This window comes from Carcharodon carcharias, chromosome 1, assembly GCF_017639515.1.
Source record: "Carcharodon carcharias isolate sCarCar2 chromosome 1, sCarCar2.pri, whole genome shotgun sequence".
Taxonomy (NCBI): Eukaryota; Metazoa; Chordata; class Chondrichthyes; order Lamniformes; family Lamnidae; genus Carcharodon; species Carcharodon carcharias.
The window spans coordinates 115,672,805-115,693,590 of record NC_054467.1 but is presented as its reverse complement, the minus strand read 5'-3'; the positions used below and the strand labels follow the sequence as shown (position 1 = coordinate 115,693,590).

General features: G+C 42.5%; 1 protein-coding gene across 1 annotated transcript in view; it reads right to left on the bottom strand.

Moving 5' to 3' along the window:
* Positions 1-19,761, bottom strand: part of haspin (histone H3 associated protein kinase) — a 58,038-nt gene extending 38,277 nt beyond the window's left edge. Inside the window, exons 1-4 of the mRNA XM_041194587.1 lie at positions 19,489-19,761; positions 16,062-16,286; positions 11,962-12,088; positions 1,892-3,235 (exon numbers count right to left, since the gene is read on the bottom strand). Coding sequence (XP_041050521.1) covers positions 1,892-3,235; positions 11,962-12,088; positions 16,062-16,286; positions 19,489-19,700 — 1,908 coding nt within the window. The 5' untranslated portion in view covers positions 19,701-19,761. The remainder of the gene's footprint in view (positions 1-1,891; positions 3,236-11,961; positions 12,089-16,061; positions 16,287-19,488) is intronic.
* Between the last annotated feature and the right edge of the window lie 1,025 nt (positions 19,762-20,786).

Below are 20,786 nucleotides of genomic sequence, written 5' to 3'. Positions count from 1 at the left end.
GGAATAAATGGGTCACTCTCAGCTCAGCAGGCTGTGACTAGTGGGATACAGCAAGGATCAGTGCTTGAGCCCCAGCTATTCACAATCTATATCAATGATTTGGATGTGGAATTAAATATAATATTTCCAAGTTAGAAGATGACACAAAACTAGATGGAAGTGTGAGCTGTGAGGAAGATTCAAAGATGCTTCAAGGGGATTTGGAGGGGCTAAGTGAGTGATCAAAAATTTGGCAAATGGAATACAATGTGGAAAAATGTGGTTATCTACTTTGGTAGAAAAAAACAGAAATACAGGTGAGAGGCTGTGTTGAACTTCAAAGGGATTTGGGTGTCCTTGTTCATGAGTCACTGAAAGCTAACATGCAGATACAGCAAGCAATTAAGATAGCAAATGGTATGTCGGCATTTATTACAAGAGGATTTGAGTATAAGCAGTAAAGATGTCTTACTGAAATTATATACTGCACCTGGAGTATTATGGGCAGTTTTGGCTCCTTACCTAAGGAAAGATATACTTGGATAGAGGGAATGCAACGAAGGTTCACTAGCAGTCTATGTACAAATGCAGCAAGACCTGGACAATATCCAGGCTTGGGCTGACAAGTGGCAAGTAACATTTGCACCACACAAGTGCCAGGCAATAGCCAACTCCAACAAGAGAGAATCTAACCATCACCCCTTGGCATGTTCAATGGTATTATCATCACTGAATCCCCCACTATCAACATTCTGGGAGTTACCATTGGCCAGAAATTAGACTAGACTAGCCATATAAATACTGTGTCTACAAGAGCAGGTCAGAGGCTAAGAATCCTGCAACGAGTAACTCACCTCCTGACTCCATCCACAAGGCACAAGTCAGGATTGTGATGGAATACTTCCCATTTGCCTGGATGAGTGCAACTCCCACAACACTCAAGAAGCTTGACATCATCTAGGACAAAGCAGCCCGCTTGATTGGCACCACATCCACAAACATTCAATCTTTCCGCCACCAACCCACAGTAGCAGCAGTGTGTACCATCTACAGGATGCACTGCAGGAATTCACCAAAGATTCTTAAACAGCACCTTCCAAATTCATGACCACTACCATCTAGAAGGGCAAGGGCAGCAGACAGATGAGAACACCACCATCTGGAAGTTCCCCTCCAAGTCACTCACCATCCTGACTTGGAAATACATCGCTGTTCCTTCCCTATCGCTGGGGCAAAATCCTGGAACTCCCTTCCTAACAGCACTATTGGTGTACCTACACCACATGGACTACAGCGGTTCAAGAAGTCAGCTCACCACCACCTTCTCAAGAGCAACTAGGGATGGGCAATAAATGCTGGCCCAGCCAGTGAAGCCCACATCCTGTAAATGAATTTTAAAAAACTAAATTAATTCCTGGGATGAAGGGATTGCCCTATGAGAAAATGTGAAATAGACTGGGCCTTTATTCCCTGGAGTTTATAAGAATAAGAGGCGATCACATTCAAAAATACAAAATTCTTACAGGGCTCGACAGGGTGGATGCAGGAAGAATGCTTCCCTTGGTTGGGCGGGGTCTAGAACAATGGGACACAGTCTCAGAATAAGGAGCAGGCCATTTTGGAATGAGATGTAGAGAAATTTCTTCACTCAAGAGGGCTGTAAATCTTTGGAATTCTCTACCCCAGAGGGCTGTGGAGGCTTAGTCAGAGTATGTTCAAGACTGAGATTGATAGATTTCTACATTTTCAAAACATCAAGAGATGCAGGGATAGTGCAGGAAAATGGTGTTGAAATAGATCAGCCATGTTCTCATTGAATGGGCAGAGTGGGCTTGAAGGGCTGAATAGACTACTCCGATTCCTATTTCTCATGTTCTTAAATCATTCAATGAATAAATATGCAATCCCTTACCTCATTTACTTGTGATTCTGGATGATCATATAAATGCACTGTGGACTTTTCTGCACTTTCCACAGAGATTGAAACAGGATCCATGTTTTTTTGAAATACTGATCCAAAAGAGCTGCCATTTTTCACCAAAATAGTCTTTCTGTTTAGTTGGCTTATTATAGGTTCGAAGAAGTCTGATCCAGTTGTGGGCCCTTTACCAGACTTTCCACCTTGCAAGTAGACTGCAGAAACTGATGACTTCAAATTCATGTAATCTGTATGCTTGCACTCTTTTTCTGGCAGATGAAAACTGCATTTATGTTCATCATCAAAAGCAACATCAGCCAGACTTCTTTTCACTGGATTTCTTATTAAATCTTTCTTCTCAGGTAAATGCCACTGTAGTTCAAGATGATTGGGCACCACATCAGGCTTAAGAGCCACCCGATTAAAAGATTTCCCCACATTTCTCTGGGGTGTTAATTTTTTATGTAAATGTTTTTTTCCAGCAGCACCTTGTGATGAACTCACCTTGGAAGAGTCATCTTCAGCAGATGCCAATGGTCTGCTTTTATGGAAATACCTAAATACTGAAAAATAATCTAAGTATACCACAGGCTCCAAGTCCAATTTGGAAATTCTGTTTCTACTTTCATGGTTTTCCTGTTTAGTTACTAAGTCAAGGTTTGCTGCACAGTTAAGTAATCCAGACTTTGCTAAAGAATTTCTGACAAATGCTTTTGTATCATCTACTTCATTAATTAAAACAGCCTCAGGAGACCTAGCAGATACTTCAATGACATCAGAAAACAACTCTTTGCTATTATTGAAGGTACTATTTAAGGTATAAGAGGAATCATCCTTCTGAGTTTGAAATAAATGGGAAGTTACTGCATCTACATCTTCAAGATTTTCTGCCAAAGACAAAGCTACAGGTTTACAGTCAGCTTCAAAATCGCAAATTCCATCCAACTTCTTTGTAGGCAATCCAACAAACTCTGAATGTTTTGGAAGTTCTGTAGAGACACGTGCCTTGCATGAAGCGTTGCTACTCTGGGAGCAACAGATTCCCACTGTGCTGGGGTGGTCAAGACTTTCCTCGTTATAAGGCTCAACATTGTTCTTACACACACAATTCTCCTCATTTTCACTGCTGAATGAAATTATACATCTTGATGGTTCCTTGATTTTTAATTTCCTGGTACAAGAAGGCGTGCTAGTCTGCAGTGGGGATCTATCTAGTTTCTTTACAAAACTAAGATTATGATTAGAGTTTTCAGCCCTGCAAGCATTTCTGCATGTCTTCTTTGGTCTATCAGAAGAAATAGATGATTCTGAAGATTCTAATAGTGACCCAAGTAACTCCTGAGGGAGAAGGAGAAGGACACATTTACAAAATTGCTAATTTATATACATATACCAAACCTCTAGATGTCTACAAATATGACAGAAGTTTCAATTATATTCATTAGCCAATTAAATCTGTTGTATACATTACTGCACTAGATTAAATGCAAAAATTAACTTATAGTTCAAATTACACTTAACATATGAATGCTTGCTCTCAACTTGTTAAATCAAATCAAATTTCACTGATCTCATACTTTATGTCTTAAATCTATAAAGTTAATTAAAATAAAAATACAGGTCAAAAGGTGAGTTGAACCAAGTTTACATTACACGAATCAAAAATGTATTCCATACAATAATTTGATTTGATTCAATATTGACCTAAATGTATTTCCCCTTACACACGAAATACATTTTCTACATTTGAAAATTGGTAATGATTTATACTTGCAACAAGCAACTGTTGGGAGAATCGTTTTGTGGATAATCATAACACCACTGCCAAACTTATCACCATATAAAATGAGGATGTCAAAATGCAAGCATGTGAAATGTGCTCAATACATAATTTCTCCACATTATATCATTGCGTGCTTTCAAAAGCTATACTTGCTTCATTTTCTGACAGTTTTTGAATAGCTTTATTCTGCAACCACAACAAAATATAAATGCACAGAAAGAACAGCAAGTGGTGCAGATGGGAGCAAGATGTTGCAAAAATAAAAAACACTGACAGATAACTTGAGTGGGCCAAGCAATGGCAGATGGAGTTTCATGTGGACAAATGTGAGAAAACCTCTGAGGATGCAAAGAAGAAAAGCTGAATATTTTCTTCATTGTGAGAAGACAGAAACTGTAGTGGAGACAAAAGATTTGGATATCCAAATACATAAATCATTTAAAACCGGTAAACAGGTACAAATAAATTTAAAAAGAACCAATGCAATGCTAGCATTTATCTTCAAAGCTTACAAAGGAGAGAAAGTTATGTTTCAGATGCATGCAGCCTCAGTCAGACCCCACATGGAATCTTCAGGGTCATGCCTTCAAATGGGTATGTTTTAAGAGGGCTGCAGTACTACTAGAACATCTAGGCTTACAGGGCTAGATTACAAGGTTACGTAAACTTGGCTTTTATTTCCTCAAGTATAGAAGGTTGAGAGGTGATACGATCAAGGCGATTAAAGTGTTATAAGAATTTAATACAGGTTGAATGCCCAAAATCCACTGTTTGAAAACAGGGCATTTTAAAAAAATATTCCATTTGATATTCAGTTAAATAAAATTTGGACGTATTGTCCAAATGCTGGGACAATTAGTCTAGGTACTAGCTCTGTGATGTACTGGACTAGTTATTGGCTTTGCCACTTTGTTTACAGTGGTGTGCCAGTCGAGTTCACTCATCCCAAGTAGACCCAAAAGAACCTCAACCCCACCTGACCCAGCCTGAACTGCCCAACCCAATCTGACCTCTGCCACGCACTGTTAGTGCTGTAATATCCATACCATTCAGACACTCTAGTGTTTATTGTGCTTTCCAATGCTTTTTGCCATCACAATCATGTCATAAAGGCCAGCAGATAACCCCATGGCGATCACTGCAAAAAGGAAGCATAATTTGTTGTCTCTAGCCAAGAAAATGGAATTACTGCAGAAAATAGAGGTGTGTAAGTGCTAAAGCTGAGTGAGGAGTATGGGGTGGCTATCTCTACCAATTACGATTTAAAGAAACAGCAATACCAGGTCACGAAGTTTTATGTTGAAAGTGACAGCCAGAAAGAAACAAATAAACAAAAAACTATGCATAAACCTAGAAGTGGTGATGGAGTGGAAGTGACGGAGGGGGAGTGAGAGGATGTCATTGACTAGGTCTTCTCCCTCTGAGTGAAGAAAATTCTCCACATCTCAGTCCTAAATGGCCTGCTCCTTATTCTGAGACTGTGCCCCCTGGTTCTAGACCATTCCTGTGCTGATGGTGAGGTCGGTGGCATTCTACCAAGTGAGGGTCCAACAGTACAACATCCATCAGACAACCATGTCTCCTGTTTCACAGGTCACTGCCATGCACTAATTATCTCTCCTTGCTCCCACAGGCACATCTGGAACACAGCCAATGGAGCCCATGACCCAGGGCCTCCAATCAAACCCTGAAGAAACCTCTTAAGAGGAATCTGGAGGCCCCCTCCTTGAAGTCCCGTCACAGCGCTCACCCATACCCTCCACCAGCGCAGAGACACACACCTCGATGGGACCTATCCTTAGAATAGCCTCGGGATCACAATCTGGTGAGCACATCGCGCTGTCTTATCCACAGCAGGCAGAGGCAGGGACCTCCCTGGCGTTCAGCACTCGGACAACTGCTGGAAGTCAGAAATTTGCTGAGTCTGAGTCAGATGACAAGCCTCTGGGCTCGGTCAGGTCACAGTTGCTGGAGTTACAAAGGCAAAATCGGGACCGTCAGGAAGGGATGTCCGTTACACTCCTCGGATTGCAAGGCATGATGGAGGAGCCCGTCCACCTTCACTCTGAGATGACAGCGTCTGCATGCCAACACAACAAGGTCAACACTGGTAGGATAGTGGCTGCCATGGAGACCTTGGTCCAGGACTTTACTCCTGCGCTGCTGCGTGGGCTCAGCTCCATCACTGATGCCATAGTTGGCCACCAACAGTGCATACACGAGAGATGTGCTCGGCAGCTCAATCTCACTCCAGCTACCCCTGCTCCTCAAGGAGTCAGCCTGGGGACCCCGGGCACTCATTGAGAAGATCATCAGCAGGCGCACAGTCCCGGCCCATCCATCCAGGTGACTCCAAAAGTATCCAGCCCATCTAACTCCCCTCTTCCTGTGACCTTAGCAGCTCCAGCTCCACAGGCCAAGGAGGGTACCACTGCCCCACAGCAGGACCCTGAAAGTGGGCCAGAGCCATCCAAGTCTTGGTCCTCCAGAGGATACTCGCCAAGGTGATCACAGACAAGGCATTGCAGTAAGCAGGCTGCCTCCAACTCCGCTGTGGATGTCTGGGGAGCAACAAGATGTAGTGACAGGGTTAGGAAAATGAAGGAGAATTAGTTGCACAGCCTGAACATGGGTGTTAATCACTTGTATATACTGTTCCTATTGTCAATAAACTCCCAAGAATGTCACTCTGCCTTTGGTTCCTGTTCTGATGAGCAACGATCTTGTCACTCAGATGTGAAATCTTTCTGCACAAGATAAAGGCAGGTGTCTTAAGTGCAGGGCCTCTTCTCTGGGCTCTGTGCAGCCTTTGGACTAAAGTGATGGTCCAGCCTCACGCTCCCTGGAAACATTACTGATGCCTGCACCTCGGCGGTGCTTGTCATTGCTGTCAGAATGTAGAAGGCAGGCGCCACAGAGTTCTCCCATTCTCTCAGTGTGCTCTCAGCACCTTTAAGGTGGGGCTGGCTGGCCCCCATCTCTTCAACATCTGTGACCAGTGATGCAGTGCTCCTGAAGGGCTCAGATGCTGAAGCCAGTCTAAGGATCAGATGCTTTTAAAGTTTCACGGCTGTGTCTCTATGATATGACCCTGATCACAGAGCACAAGCGAGCTGCCGTCAGCCAGACAGGAGTCGGACATTCTCAGGGGTTATTTGAAGATCTACGGAGTGTCCTCACTGCATGTCATCATCATTCTCCTGCAATCGAGCTACCATTAGGGCCTCCACTGCATTTCCATGACAGGAGCATTCTCACAGAGGGTATTTGCGTTGCCATAAGCCAGAATGGAGTCAAACATTCACAGGTCCAATGTGAGGATCTATGGGGTCACCCCACTCCATGTCATTATCCTCCACAAATCTAGCAGCTATGAGGGCCTCCCGAGCACACCTGCCTTGTCTAGCCAGTGTGAGGGCTTCACTCCCATCATCATCGCCTCTGATGACCTCCTCAGCCTCATTCTGGTCGGCATCCTACTCATCGGAGGAGACCTCCAGCTTCTCCATCTCCTCCTCAGCCAACTCATCTCCCCATTGCAGTGCCAGGTTGTAAAGGGCGCAGCAGACAACAACGATGCATGACAACCACTGTGGACTATATAGCAGGACTCCACCAGACTGGTCCAGGCAGCAGAACTACATCTTCAGCATCCTGATGGTCTGCTCCACCAAGCTGCATGCTGCAGCATAAGCCTCATTACACCGTCGCTGTAATGCAGTCTGAGGCCACCACACGGATGTCATTAGCCATGGCCTCTGCAGGTGGCTCTTGTCCCCAAGGAGCCATCCCTACAGCTTCTGGGGGCCCTGGAAGACAGGAGTCAGACATTCTCAGAGGCTATGTGAAAACCTATGGAGCGTCCTCACTGCATGTCGTCGTCATCCTCCTGCAATCTAGTGACTAATAGGGCCTCCACTGCCATCCCCATGACAGGAGCATTCTTGCACTGCTATAACCCAGACTGGAGTCTGTGACCGACTGAGGCTGTAGGCGTCGTGCACACTCCCTGGAAACCGTGTGCACACCAGCAGGATGCGTTTCTGGTGGTCGCACACTATCTGCACATTCAGCAAATGGAACCCCTTGCGGTTGATGTGTTGCGACAAAGATCTGAGCGCCACATGAGTGCAGTGGATCACACCCTGCACATGTGGGAAACCACTCGCTCTTGCATCCTGGCTGTCCTGGTCCCGGGCGAAATGCACAAAGTTGTGTGCCCTTGCAAAGATGGCATCCGTGACCTCATTGATGCCTTTGTGAGTGGAGGCTTGTGAGATCCCACAGAAGTCACCTGTGGAGTCGTGAAAGGAACCACTGGCATAGAAAGCGCCGCAGTCACTTTCACAGCCACTGGCAGTGGATGCTCTCCATATCCCTGTGGCGCCAAATCCTGCAGTAGCTGGCAAATATGACCGACCAGTTCCCCAGACATGCACAACCTTCAGCAACACTTGGTCAGCTGCAGGAATGAAAGGCAGCATCTATAGACTCTGGGTGTCGCTAGGCGCCGGTGTGCAATGGCTCGCTGCGAATCTTGGGTGGCATGTGCGGGAGCCCCAGCCGCCCCCTCTTCCTGGGGTTGCTGTTCCTTGCCTTTGCACAGCCAGGAGCCTTAGTTACTCTCTCCTTCATCATCTTTGGACTCTGTAGGCCATCAGGCATACAGCTAGTTCACCAGGCTCCATGATCCTGATGTACTCCTCCTGCAGGATAAGAGAGAGACAGACACATGGTTAGCATGGTGTACTAAGAATCTGGCCATGGCCAGTTTTAGCGAGGAGATTGTACAACGTGTGCAGTTGTTCAACTGTTCTGCCGTCCACTAAATGACTTTGCAGTCTGTGCCGGTGAGGATGGGGTGCAGTGAAAAGCTTTGGAGCACTTGGTTGCATTTTGATACCCCTGCATTGCTTGAGTGGGCAGATAAACTAAAGGCCGACTCCAATCATATCAATGTGGCTGTACCTGAACTGTCCGAGTTTCAGAGGAACGGTCACTTTATACAAGTTTCCCTAATGCGTGGCCACTTCCCTCGCCCATCCTATCCCCTACCCTGAATGCTTGTACGCTATATTCAACAGCAGGCCCTTGCACCCCTCCCACTCTCAATCACCTGAACGGCAGGGCTGTCCTTAAAACCGATCCCTCAGCGTCCCTCAAGCTTGAAGTCCAACAGGCGACCCTGGCGAGCGCTGCACAACATTACTGTGTACTCATCTCTGAGTTGCTCTCAAAGTGCAGGCCGTCAAGTACACATGCTTTCCCGCTGATGTAGACACACAATCCAGTGGTGGTGGTGGTTGGGGGGGTGGGGGTGGGTGTGCAATTCTGGCAGGCTGGTCTGATAATGATATGCTGATGTATGACAATGAATTTCCCAACGTCCGATGGCAGGAAACACGGCCCACCGTTGGCGGGCTGAGTGGACAATCGCAAACTGGTTTCACACCGTTGTGAAGCTGATTGCACCATATTGTCCGCTCATGCCACTGATCACACCCAGTGCCATTTGGCACAGAAAGTTCCACCCACTCTTCTCCCTTTCAAACTGGATGTAAAATTCACACATATTTTGGTCACTGCTACCTAGGGGTGCCTTCGCTTTTGAGGTCATTAATTAATCCTGTCATATTACACAATGCCAAATATAATAACCTGCTCTGGTTGGTTCCAGAACGTGCTGCTCTAAGAAACTATCTTGAAAGCATTCTGTGAACTCCTCACCCAGTATACTATTGCCAATTGACTTTTCCAGTTTATATGTAGATTAAAATCACCCATGATTATTGCTGTCCCTTTATCACAAGCACCCAATATTTCTTCTTGCATACTTTGTCCTAAATTGTGGTTTCTGTTAGGGGACTTGTAGACCACTCCCACTAGTGACTTCTTTCTCCTACTATTCCTCATTTCCATCCAAACCAATTCTACATCCTGATCTCGTGAACCAAGGTCATTTCTAACTATTGCACCAATGCCATCTTTGATCAACTGTGCTACTCAACTTTACCTAGCTTCCTATTCTTCTTGAATGTCATATACCCTTCAATATTCAGGACCCAATCCTTGTCATCCTGCAGCCATGTCTCTCTAATGGCTATCAGACTATTTTTATTTACTTCAACGTGCGCTGTCAATTCAGTTACTTTGTTATGAGTGCTAACTGCATTCAGATATAGCACCTTTAAGTTTTGTCTTTTCATTATCTTTGTAACATCTCATCTTGATTATTGGCGTATTCTTAGGTTTTACTTCTCTGCCCCTTCCTGTTATTCTATGACCCTCATTTCCCATATTACTATCATGGTCTACTGCCTTGAGTCTACCCCTAGATTTGCCGCATCTATCCAAGCTTGATACCTCACCCCGCTTGTTTAGTTTAAAGCCCTCTCCACCTCCCTAGTTATGAGGTTTGCAACAACACTGGTCCCAGCACGGTTCAGGTGGAGACTGTCCCAATGGTACCACCCCCACTTTCCCCAGTACCCCACAAACCAGAACCTACTTCTCACGCACAAGTCTTTGAACCATGCATTTATCTCTCCAATCTTATTTGCCCTATCCCAATTTTCACATGGCTCAGGTAATAATCCAGGGATTATCACCTTTAAGGTTCCACTTCTTAGTTTGATACCTAGCTTCTCATACTAACTACGCAGAACCTCCTTCCTTCTTCTGTCTATGTCATTGGTACCTACAAGGACCACGACAACTGGATCCTGTTGTAAATAACTCAGTTTCCACAATGTCACCAAGGTCTTAAATCTTAAATAAATCTGTTGCACAAACTTAAAAGTAAGACAGGTGAGGAAAGAAGAAATTAAACAGCTGCAATTGCATACAGATGGATAACCAGTTCTGCAGTTCTGCCCTGCCCACATGGTCTTGACATCCAGATAATCCCAACCAACCAGATGGCCTGCAGCCATTTTATTCGGATTAGCACACCCAACATTCATTGTCAACCAAAGCAATGCAAATTGGGAATGAGTTAAACCTCAAGCCAATCAGCGATGTGTAAAAATAAGTTCATAGCATCACTTTAAATTTTCATTCCTCCTCCATCCCAATAAAGAAAAATCAACAAAGTAGTCTCATGCTCTCCTTCGGTAGGTCAGAAAGCATTAGTGAGAGTGGAAGGTAGGGTTAATGTTTCACGTCTGTGGCCCTTTGGCAGAGTTGCTGATTTCACAAATATGATCTGAAAAAAATATAATTACATGCAGCTTTCAAATAAATGGTATAGCAATGGCTCCACATGGATTTTTGCTTAGGTAGGTTTTAGTGACTTATGTACGTAATACCTTCTGTTCATTTTATTGTGCTACTATACATGCAAATCAATAGAAACACTCAAAAATAAAGACTTCAGGTTGCCAATAACTGAATAGGATGTAGCATATGGAGTTCAGACTTGACAGATCAAGAGTGCATCAGGTTCAAGCCCTGTTCCATGCTGAATTAGTTGATTTTAGTATCCATTTCGCCAGGGTGGTCATTGGAAACATACAATTGGCCTCCATGTACTTTGATTAGAGGTCAGAAATTAAAAATACATTGGGCTTTGCCTCTTGAGTACTACCTAGTGATCACTGTGGGAAAGCGGGTGGAACAAAAAAATAGTCCTGCGCAAAACTACCTCCTTTAATTTTCTCTCCCCTCCGAAGGTGCTGCCTCTTGCTGAAGTGCTGTTTCACAACAAGCACTAATAAAGTTCTCCAGTAACACATTGTAATGGCCATTCTTCATGTGCAAATCAAGAAATGGGGTACCATTAGACACATGGAGGTCATCCTATACAAAGTGAATGTGTTCTCAGCTGACATCCTTATATGAACACATTCCAGTAGGAGTCACTGGATAGAAATTAGGTCCAGGATGTTCTTCCTCTTGTCTAGGAGCATTGAAACCAAATATAGCACACTATCTGATACCACATTTGTGATTAGTTAACTCAACAGAAACGAAGAATCAAAATAGGTTAGAATTACACCAATTGAAGCCTTTAACTGCAAGGCAATGGAAGGTGAGGGGGTGGGGAAGATGGAGACAAATTTTGTACCATTATTTTCTTGCCAAATTGTGGGTTACAGGTCTTCACTGCTCTGTGCATATTATTGATGGTAACATAGCTGATTAGTCAGTAAACTAAAAGAGAGACTGTTTTTGTTCCATAAGTAAGTAACATTTTTCTGCTTCAACTCAGGCACACAGTCTTCTTCAAAAAAATGATTCAGATTTATATTTGTTAGCAAAATTAATCCAAAAAAAACCTTACCTTTTTTCTCATTTGAAGCTGGGTACTTAAAACTTGATTTGAAACAATTTTGCAACTCCGCAGTTTCTGTCGATAAGTGACATATTTTAGTTGTGGAGATCTTTTTAGAATTTGTTCTGCTGTGCTCCTGGTTTATTTGCATTTGATTTTATTCCCACAACACCCAAAAATGTAGAAGGAGAAAGGAAGGAAAGAAGAAAAAAAGGTTTTAACAATGCAGTTATCAAAATATTAATAACCAGCCACAAATACACCATCAGAAACCTCACTTGACCTTTAATAAAACAAAACAGTTGTTAAAATCTAATTTGCTAAAAGGTCCATTCTGAAGTCTTAGCTATCTGTACATGAAATCACTTACTGGAATCATATAATAGTACAACACAGGAGGTCAGCAGCAAATGTAACTCTTCTATTCTTCAAAGGAGGGAGACACAAAGCAGGGGACTACAGGCCAATTAGCGTAATATCTGTCATAGGGAAAATGCTAGAATCTATTATTATGAAAATTATAGCAGGGTGCTTAGAAAATTATAACGCAATCAGACAGAGTCAACGTGGTTTTGTGAAAGGGAAATCATGTTTGAGTAATTTATTGGAATTCTTTGAGGAAGTAACATAGATAAAGGGGTAGAAGAGAACTTGTATCGGTGATGCACATGGACTTCCAAAAGGTATTTGATGAGGTGCACATGTCATAAATGCTTTAATCATTTGGTTGATCATCAAGGACTAAAGAACACTTTGTAAGAACCTGTGTTTTTAAAAGACACTGACCCTTAAAGGGTTAAGGCCAGGATTGTTCCTGGAAAAGATAGCATTTTACAAGAAAAGTAATTAAACATTTCTTTAAAGAAGCTGGAAGACCCTTGACCCCAGTGGACTGTTTGCAAAAGGGTTAGAAGGTGACTTATGACTTTGAAGAAAAAATGCCTTGAAACTATGTTTTAAAAAGCAGATTTGGCTTAACGAAGGAGGAGATTGACTGCTTGGGTAAAGAAGACAACAGCTCCTCAAAAAGAAACAGTACAAAGCAGAAAGTGATTGGAAGCTGCTCTGAAATCACTGAGTCATTGATTGTTCCCCAGACTAGTGCCAAGAGACCAGCCACATAACCCAGATGCCATTTCAAGGGGTCCACCATTTATCCTTTTTCCTTCAGCCGCTGACTTAACATTTTGGCAGAATTCCCCCTTTTTTTTGGTGTATGCATGACAGTGTTATAGAGTGTTTAGAAAGGGTCATTATTATACTTTCATTTTTTATACTGTATGTTAATAAGCTTTGACTTTCTACTTGGAAAGTCTGGTTTTATAATAAATTAATAATTTTATTGTTTATTGAAGAAACCTGGGCATTGAGTGGTCATTCTGAAATTAATAAGTACATAATTGGCCATTTAGCTAGCTGGACAAATCATTTCAATATATGTTGTGATCAGTGGAGAAGTGGAACTAGAGACAGAAGGTACACTCCTCCCAACTTGGTCATGACACATAAAATAAGAACTCATGCTGGAGGGACTAACATATTACCATGGATAGAGGATTGGTTAGCTAACAGGGAGGAGACAGCAGGGATAAATGGGTTATTTTTGAGTTGGAAAGCTGTAACTTGAGGAGTGTCACACAGTGTCAGTGATGGGGCCTCACCTGTATTTATAATCTAAATGAATGACTTGGAAGAAGGGACCGAATACATGGTTGCTAAATTTGCTGATGACACAAAGGAGAGTAAGTGTGAAGAGGACATGAGGAATATTCAAAGGGAAGTAGATAGGTTAAGTGAGTGGGAAAAAAAATGGAAGATGGGGCATAACGTGGGAAAACGTGAGCTTGTCCACTTTGGCAGCAAGAATATAAAAGCAATATATTATTTAAATGGCGGGAGATTGCAGAGCTCTGTGGTACAGAGGGATCAGAGTGTCTTCGTATATGAATCACAAAAAGTTATTAAGCAATTTTTGCAGGAAGGCAAATCGAATGTTGTCGTTTATTGCAAGGGGAATGGAATATAAAAGTAGGCCAGTTTTGCTACAATTGTACAGGGCATTGATGAGACCACATCTACAGTACTGTGTACAGTTTTATTCATCTCATTTAAGAAAGGATAAAACTGCATTAGAAGCAGTTTCGAGAAGGTTCACTCAACTGATTCTTGGGATGAGGGGTTGGCTGATGAGGTAAGGTTGTTCAGGTTGGGCCTGTAACCATTGGAATTTAGAAGAGTGAGAGGTAATCTTGTTGAAACATGCAACATTCTGAGGGGAATTGGGAGGATAGACTGAATGAGGATGTTACCCTTTAAGGGAGAAACTAGTACTAGGGGACAAGTTTAAAAATAAGGGGTCTTCCCTTTAAGACAGAAATGAGGATAATTTGTTTCACTCAGAGGGTTGTTCTCCTTTGAAATTCTCTTCCCCAGAGAGCAGTAGAGGCAGGGTCATTGAATATTTTTAAGGCTGAGTTTGATAGATTCTTGATTGACAAGGGGATCAAAAGGTATAGGGGTAGACAGGAAAGGACTGTTGAGGCCATAAGTAGATCAACCATGATTTTATCAAATAGCAGAGCAAGCTCGAGGGGTCAAATGGCCTATGCCTAATTCACATGTTCATTTGGTCCATTAAGTGTGCGCTGGCTCTTTTGAAGAGTAATCCAGATAGACCCAGTTCCCCGCTCTTTCCCTATATCTTGCAATTTATCCACCTGTAAGTACTTATCCAATTGCCTTTTGAATGCTACTACTTAATCAATATCTGCCATCCAAAAAGGAAGTACACTCGAAATCCAAACCATGAGTTGCAAAAAGCTTTCCCCCATGGTGCCTCTGATTCTTTTGCCAATCACCTTAAATAATTATGGAATCATTAAAAGCTACTTATCCATCTTACCTCCATTCTAACCCATGTACTTAAAAAGCAAAAACCATGTTGTTTGACAATATTTTGTTTGAATTTAGACAATGTGCAACAGGTCTCCAAGAATTACTCAGCCTAGGTTTGGAAAACAACAATGCTCCCACAAATCCCTTCTCATAAAGTGTCAAAGATAAAGTTATTAAGAAGCTTTGTTATCATAGAAGCAAAAATATTCAATTCTTTTTCAGTTCCCAGATCTTTTTTCCAAGCTTTTGGAAAGCTTTCTCCTACTACTCCAAAAGGAGGGTCATGAAGATTAGACACTGCTCACTCGTACCAGAATGGGGAAAACACTGGAAAAATATTTTGTGCATAATTTATCAAATTTTCAGCTTTATGTCCACTAGGCTTGTAAAAAAACACCCAGTTGTACAAAAAAAAATTATCCTTCTATATTTGGCTTTTGACTACAGATATTGAGCTGTACAATATTGTTCTGTCGCTGATTTGACTTTTGTGGAAGTTACCTGAAAGGCTGAATTAAGACTCACATATTAATGTGATGTGATTTTAAATATTTTATATTGGTTCCAATCTGTTAAATATGCCTGGGATTGAAAAAATTATTTGGAGCCAAGTATTGAAGGTTTCAGTTTCACGTCACCTCCCAAATAGCTCATATTCTAATACTACACCAGTAGTTATTAGAAGGTGTTTTAATGTGTATGTCATCAATGGATTTTATACAACTGAAAGTTTGCCTGGGATTTTGCTAATTTAGTGTTGATACCACCTCCACAATAAGGTTAGAGATTTTCCCTTTTAACAGTACTGGCATGTAATCATGTCCCCCACTGGCACATGTCAGGAGACCGTGGATCACAAGTCACTAACTTATATCCATTAGTCTAAATAGATGGAAAAGTCACAGGCCAAAATGCTCAATTTCCCAAAACATGTTTTGTTCACTAAACTGGATATCTCCCTTAACTTTACATGCTGGTAAACTTTTTTTATGACCCAGTAATAATTAATTTTCCTACATGACAACAGTTAATAATTCCAGAAATAATCTAAGATCCATGGATTCTATCTACGGGTGTGCTAACCAGACCTTTTATCAGAAACTGTTCAACATAGTGTGCTTCTTAGTCACCTGTGTACACACCAGAACCCTACCAAACACTCCAGATGATGAATGTGGTCATCTCCACCTGAAAGGACGAACAAGATTATGTACCTAGTAACAGGAGCAAAATAATTTTCTTTGTCTTCCACAAACATGCAGTCTTCCTGACTTTCATCTTCTGTTGAAATAATGCTATGGTTTCGATCATGTAAAACCCCTCGATTCCTGAGTGGATAAGATGTTTCTTTATTGTAATTTTTGCCATCTGTTTGTTTTCCAACTTTTCTCTTTGCTGTCACCTTAGCATTTGAAACATTTAGCGGCACTTTTTGTTGCCTGAAAAAAGTCAGAATAATGCAAAATTTTTCAAAAGGTACATTATAAAGTCAACATTTCCAGAGAGCTTTAAATAACATGCAGATGAAAAAAAGTCAAAGATGACATAATAGGCTAAGTAAATATCAGCACTTTCAAGGTCCAAAATATTCTTCGTCCTAGGCTTTGAATCCACACAAATAAATGCTACCTGATCTAAATGTTCAACGTGCAACTTCACTACCTTCGCCAGTATTTCATTGCATGAAGTCAAACTGCCTAACAAAACACATCTAAAGTAAAAGATTGTACTCAAAGTCAGCTCAGCTAGTGGCTAAATGGCGTACTGCTGTGCCAAAAACTGTCTTTATTTAAGTGGGTATTCCAAACATACATAATGTACTATAATATATTAAACGTGAAGTCCAATCAAAACTAAATTAAATTAAAATAAATTAAAACTAAATCATAATGCCAACCAAACAGTTCTGTCCCTCAAGGTCACTGAAGCACACTGCCAATGGTGCATGTCTTACAATTCCTGGTTTTATGCTAAATATTCTACTCTAGTTCAGCATCGTCTTAAAATAATGCTCATGTTCTTTATAACTTGAGAATTTCTTTACCTGCTCTTCCCAATATCTAGGTAAACCATAGTGATAGGGGTCGATCAGAGATCCCTTACAGCTCTACTATGGTATATTAGATGTATCACGTCCCAATGTGATTTTCCTAGTCTTCAACAGGGCCTGAATATATGAGCTTATTGATGTTTGAAGGACCTTTCTACTTTATTGGTTAATCAATATAGATGATCAAAATCAATTGGGAACACACAAACCTTAAATCACAAATGCCCCTCCCCTTTAAATGGGCAAAATAAGAAGTTCCAAATTATAACAAAACTAAAAGAAAAACTCTTCCAATTATAGTACAGTTCCTTGTATCCACGATGCACTCCAGCTCCTCCCATTTCCACCAGTGACAGAAAGCCTCAAGCATACCCGTGGTCACCATGCAGTCCCTCTCCAAGGAAATCCAGCAGCAGAAACAGCCATAAAGAAGAGGCAACTATCTGGGAAAAAAACACTCCCATCAATCATGCTCTGCTGGACCAATTACTGGCCTCGTTGGCCAGGCTCAGGAACAGGCTGACTAGGAGGTCCTCCAACCTGTCTGATCTGCATTAATGTAAGGGAAAAAAAGGCAAGATATTTCCTAAGTATAGAGAAACCTGAAATCATGCAGACCAGTATTCCTTTCCCTCTGCCAAAATCAACTACTGAAATCAACCTTGAGCACATCTAAAGCTTTGAAAGATTGCTTGAGTAGGAGTAATCAATAGCTTGTGTCTGTCTCGCAATTTTCAAACGCAATTCACCAGGTGGCCAAACATCAGGAACTCGGGACTGAAATGCAGCCAGAAATAGAGAAGCAGCACTTTCAAATAATGAAAGACAGGGCTACAATCTCACGAAATCTATATAAACATGGAACACAATCATCCAAGCCACTAAATCACATGGAGCTCATGAATCAACTTAAAAATGTTAGACAGAACTGCTGCATGCAACACTATCCACTCCGGGTTCCCAATAGTTGAAGAACCTCACTGGATGCAAATTGGTTTACCAACATAATAAATAACTATATTTAAAATGTGACGCGCCTTGTGTCATCCTAAGAATACAAACAACAGTAAACAAATAGCATAATAAAGTTTTTTTTTATTCTTTCGTGGGATGTGAGCATTACTGGCAAGGCCAGCATTTGATTCCTGTCCCTAATTGCCCTTCTTGGTGGTGAGCCGCCTTCTTGAACAATTGTATATGGTACAGGTACAACCACAGTGCTGTTAGGAAGGGAATTCCTTTCGGACTTAAGCGTCATGGTTTTCTATAACTGAGCGGCTTGCTAGGCCAATTCAAGGGCAGTTAAGAGTCATCCACATTGCTGGGAGTCTGGAGGCCAGACCAGGTAAGGGCGACAGTATACTTCCAGTCCAATGAGACAGGAAGAGTGAGGGTCCCAACACTGACTTCCTCCAGTCCAAAAGACATACATTAACCACAACTCTCTTGTTTCCTGACCCTGAGCCAATATTATATCCATGTTGCTACTGTCCCTTTTATACCATGAACTATGACTTTGCTGTGTTTCAGTCTGTTGTGTGGCACTGTATCAAATACCTTTTGGAAGTCCATGTACACCACATCAACAGCACTACCCTCATAAACCTACTCTGTTACCTCAACAAAAAACTCCAGCAAGTTAGTCAAACACAATTTGCCCTGAATAGATCTGTGCTGGCTTTCCTTAATAAACCCAAATTTGCCCAAGTGACTATTAATTTTGTTCCAAATTATTGTTTCTAGATGTTTCCCCACCACCGAAGTTAAACTGACTGGCCTACAGTTACTGGGTTTATCTTTAATCCCTTGATAGAATAAGGTTGTAATATTTGCAATTATCCAGACCATTGGCACCGCCCTGACTCTAAGGAAGATTGGGGAAAGTTAGAAAACTTTGGGATTTCATACTGTCCCTTTGCTTACCACATTTGCTTTTTCGCTTCCCCTCTGAACCTTCTATATTCAGCCTGGTTCTCCACTGTATTGTCCAACATCTGTCCTAAATATGCCTTTTGTTCTTCATTTTAATCTCCTCCTCTTTCGTCATCCAGAGAGCGCTGGATTTGTTCTTCATAATCTTAATTAGCAAGGAACTCAGTCCCGACCCTATTTAGGTGCTACCCGTCCAGCCTGCACTGGTCTCATTTTCCCCAGAGCCAGCCCCAATGTCCCAGGAACCTAAAGCACCCTCACGTGCACCATCTTTCCTGCCAGGCATTCATCTTCTTTATCTTCCTATCTCTATATTCAATTGCACATGGCACCGAGAATAATCCAGAGATTACTACTTTTGAGATCCTGCTTGCTAATTTCCTACCTGGCTCCCTAAATTCTTACTGCGGGACTACCTATGTCATTTGTACCTATGTGGACCACCACCTCTGGGTGTCCACCCTCCCCTTTCAGAGTGATCAGCAGCCCTTCAGTGACATCCTTGACCCAGGCACCAGGGAGGAAACACATCATTCTGGATTCACACCTGCGGCTGCAGAAACGCCTTCTTGTTCCCCTAACTGTGGAATCACCTATCACTATTGCGGGTCAGTGAGTTATGATTGTTCTCAATGAAAAACAAATGACAGCTCCTGCACCTTTTCCTGTTGCTGATGAGGGATGGGTTGCTACTGTCTGTGCTCTGGGAGCGGCTGCTGCTGCTGTTGATGGAGTCCGAAGACGAGAAGAGATGCTCTCTGCCCGTGGCCGGGCTCAGCCACTTGGGGGCCTTCACCGTCCGCTGCCTGTATTTGCCGTACGTCCGCACCACAGCGAGGCGGCCGCCGCTCCGCAACTGTTTCCTCATCATCCCGCCCTGAGTACACGGAGAGGAGGACAATGAACATAGGTAACACGGAGCGTTTCCTCCACCGGTAAAACCTCGGGGCCTCAGTGGCCAATCAGATTACCGCCTCGCCGTTTGAATTTCCCGGCTCTTGATTGGACAACCGGCGGCAACACGGCTCGCTGATTGGTTTCTACATCCGGAAGTGCGTCATCGCCCGGCGTTCTGAGAGAGTAATTGGAGGTGCCGCCGTCATAGGGGGTTATGGAGTCAGATACAAACAAAAAACTGCGGATGCTGGAAATCCAAAACAACAGAATTACCTGGAAAAACTCAGCAGGTCTGGCAGCATCGGCGGAGAAGAAAAGAGTTGACGTTTCGAGTCCTCATGACCCTTCAACAGAACTCGAAACGTCAACTCTTTTCTTCTCCGCCGATGCTGCCAGACCTGCTGAGTTTTTCCAGGTAATTCTGTTTTTTGTTATGGAGTCAGGTTGGGGAGAGGGTTCTGAGTCTGTCCCGGTGCTGGGGATCTGAGATGGAAACACTGTAAACATTCAACAGGTCTGACAGTTGTTGATGGAAGAGTCGATCTTCGAATGTAACTTTGTTTTTCCTCTTCCATATCTGGGAATGGCGTAGTTTAAACATTAGGAGTGGGATAAAAGCAAAATATTGCGGATGCTGGAAATCCGAAACAAAAACAAAAATAGCTGGAAAGATTCAGCAGGTCTGAGGGCATCTAGGAGTGGGAGTTTGTGCCACATAAGCTGGTGAGAAATACAGGTCTGTCTGAATCACGCATCCATAGGTATCCATTTTAAGATGTGATTGCACCCGTTTTATCATTAGAATACAACATTTGTTATCCTCACAGTTTTTTTAAGTGAGTTTACTTGATGTGCAGTTAAATAGGCGAAACTAGTTAGATTTATAGGGGAAACCCAGCATCTGGTTCGCCCTGTTTCCAAAGGTGCTGTCATAATTATTAAGAGGAGGGGTGGTAGTTGATGGAAGAAATGCCTTTCTTTCCTGAATCAAAATTTATCAGTCAGGTCAACATTCTGCTCCCAGCCTGGATTAACCACTTCTATGTTCAATATGGTGCAT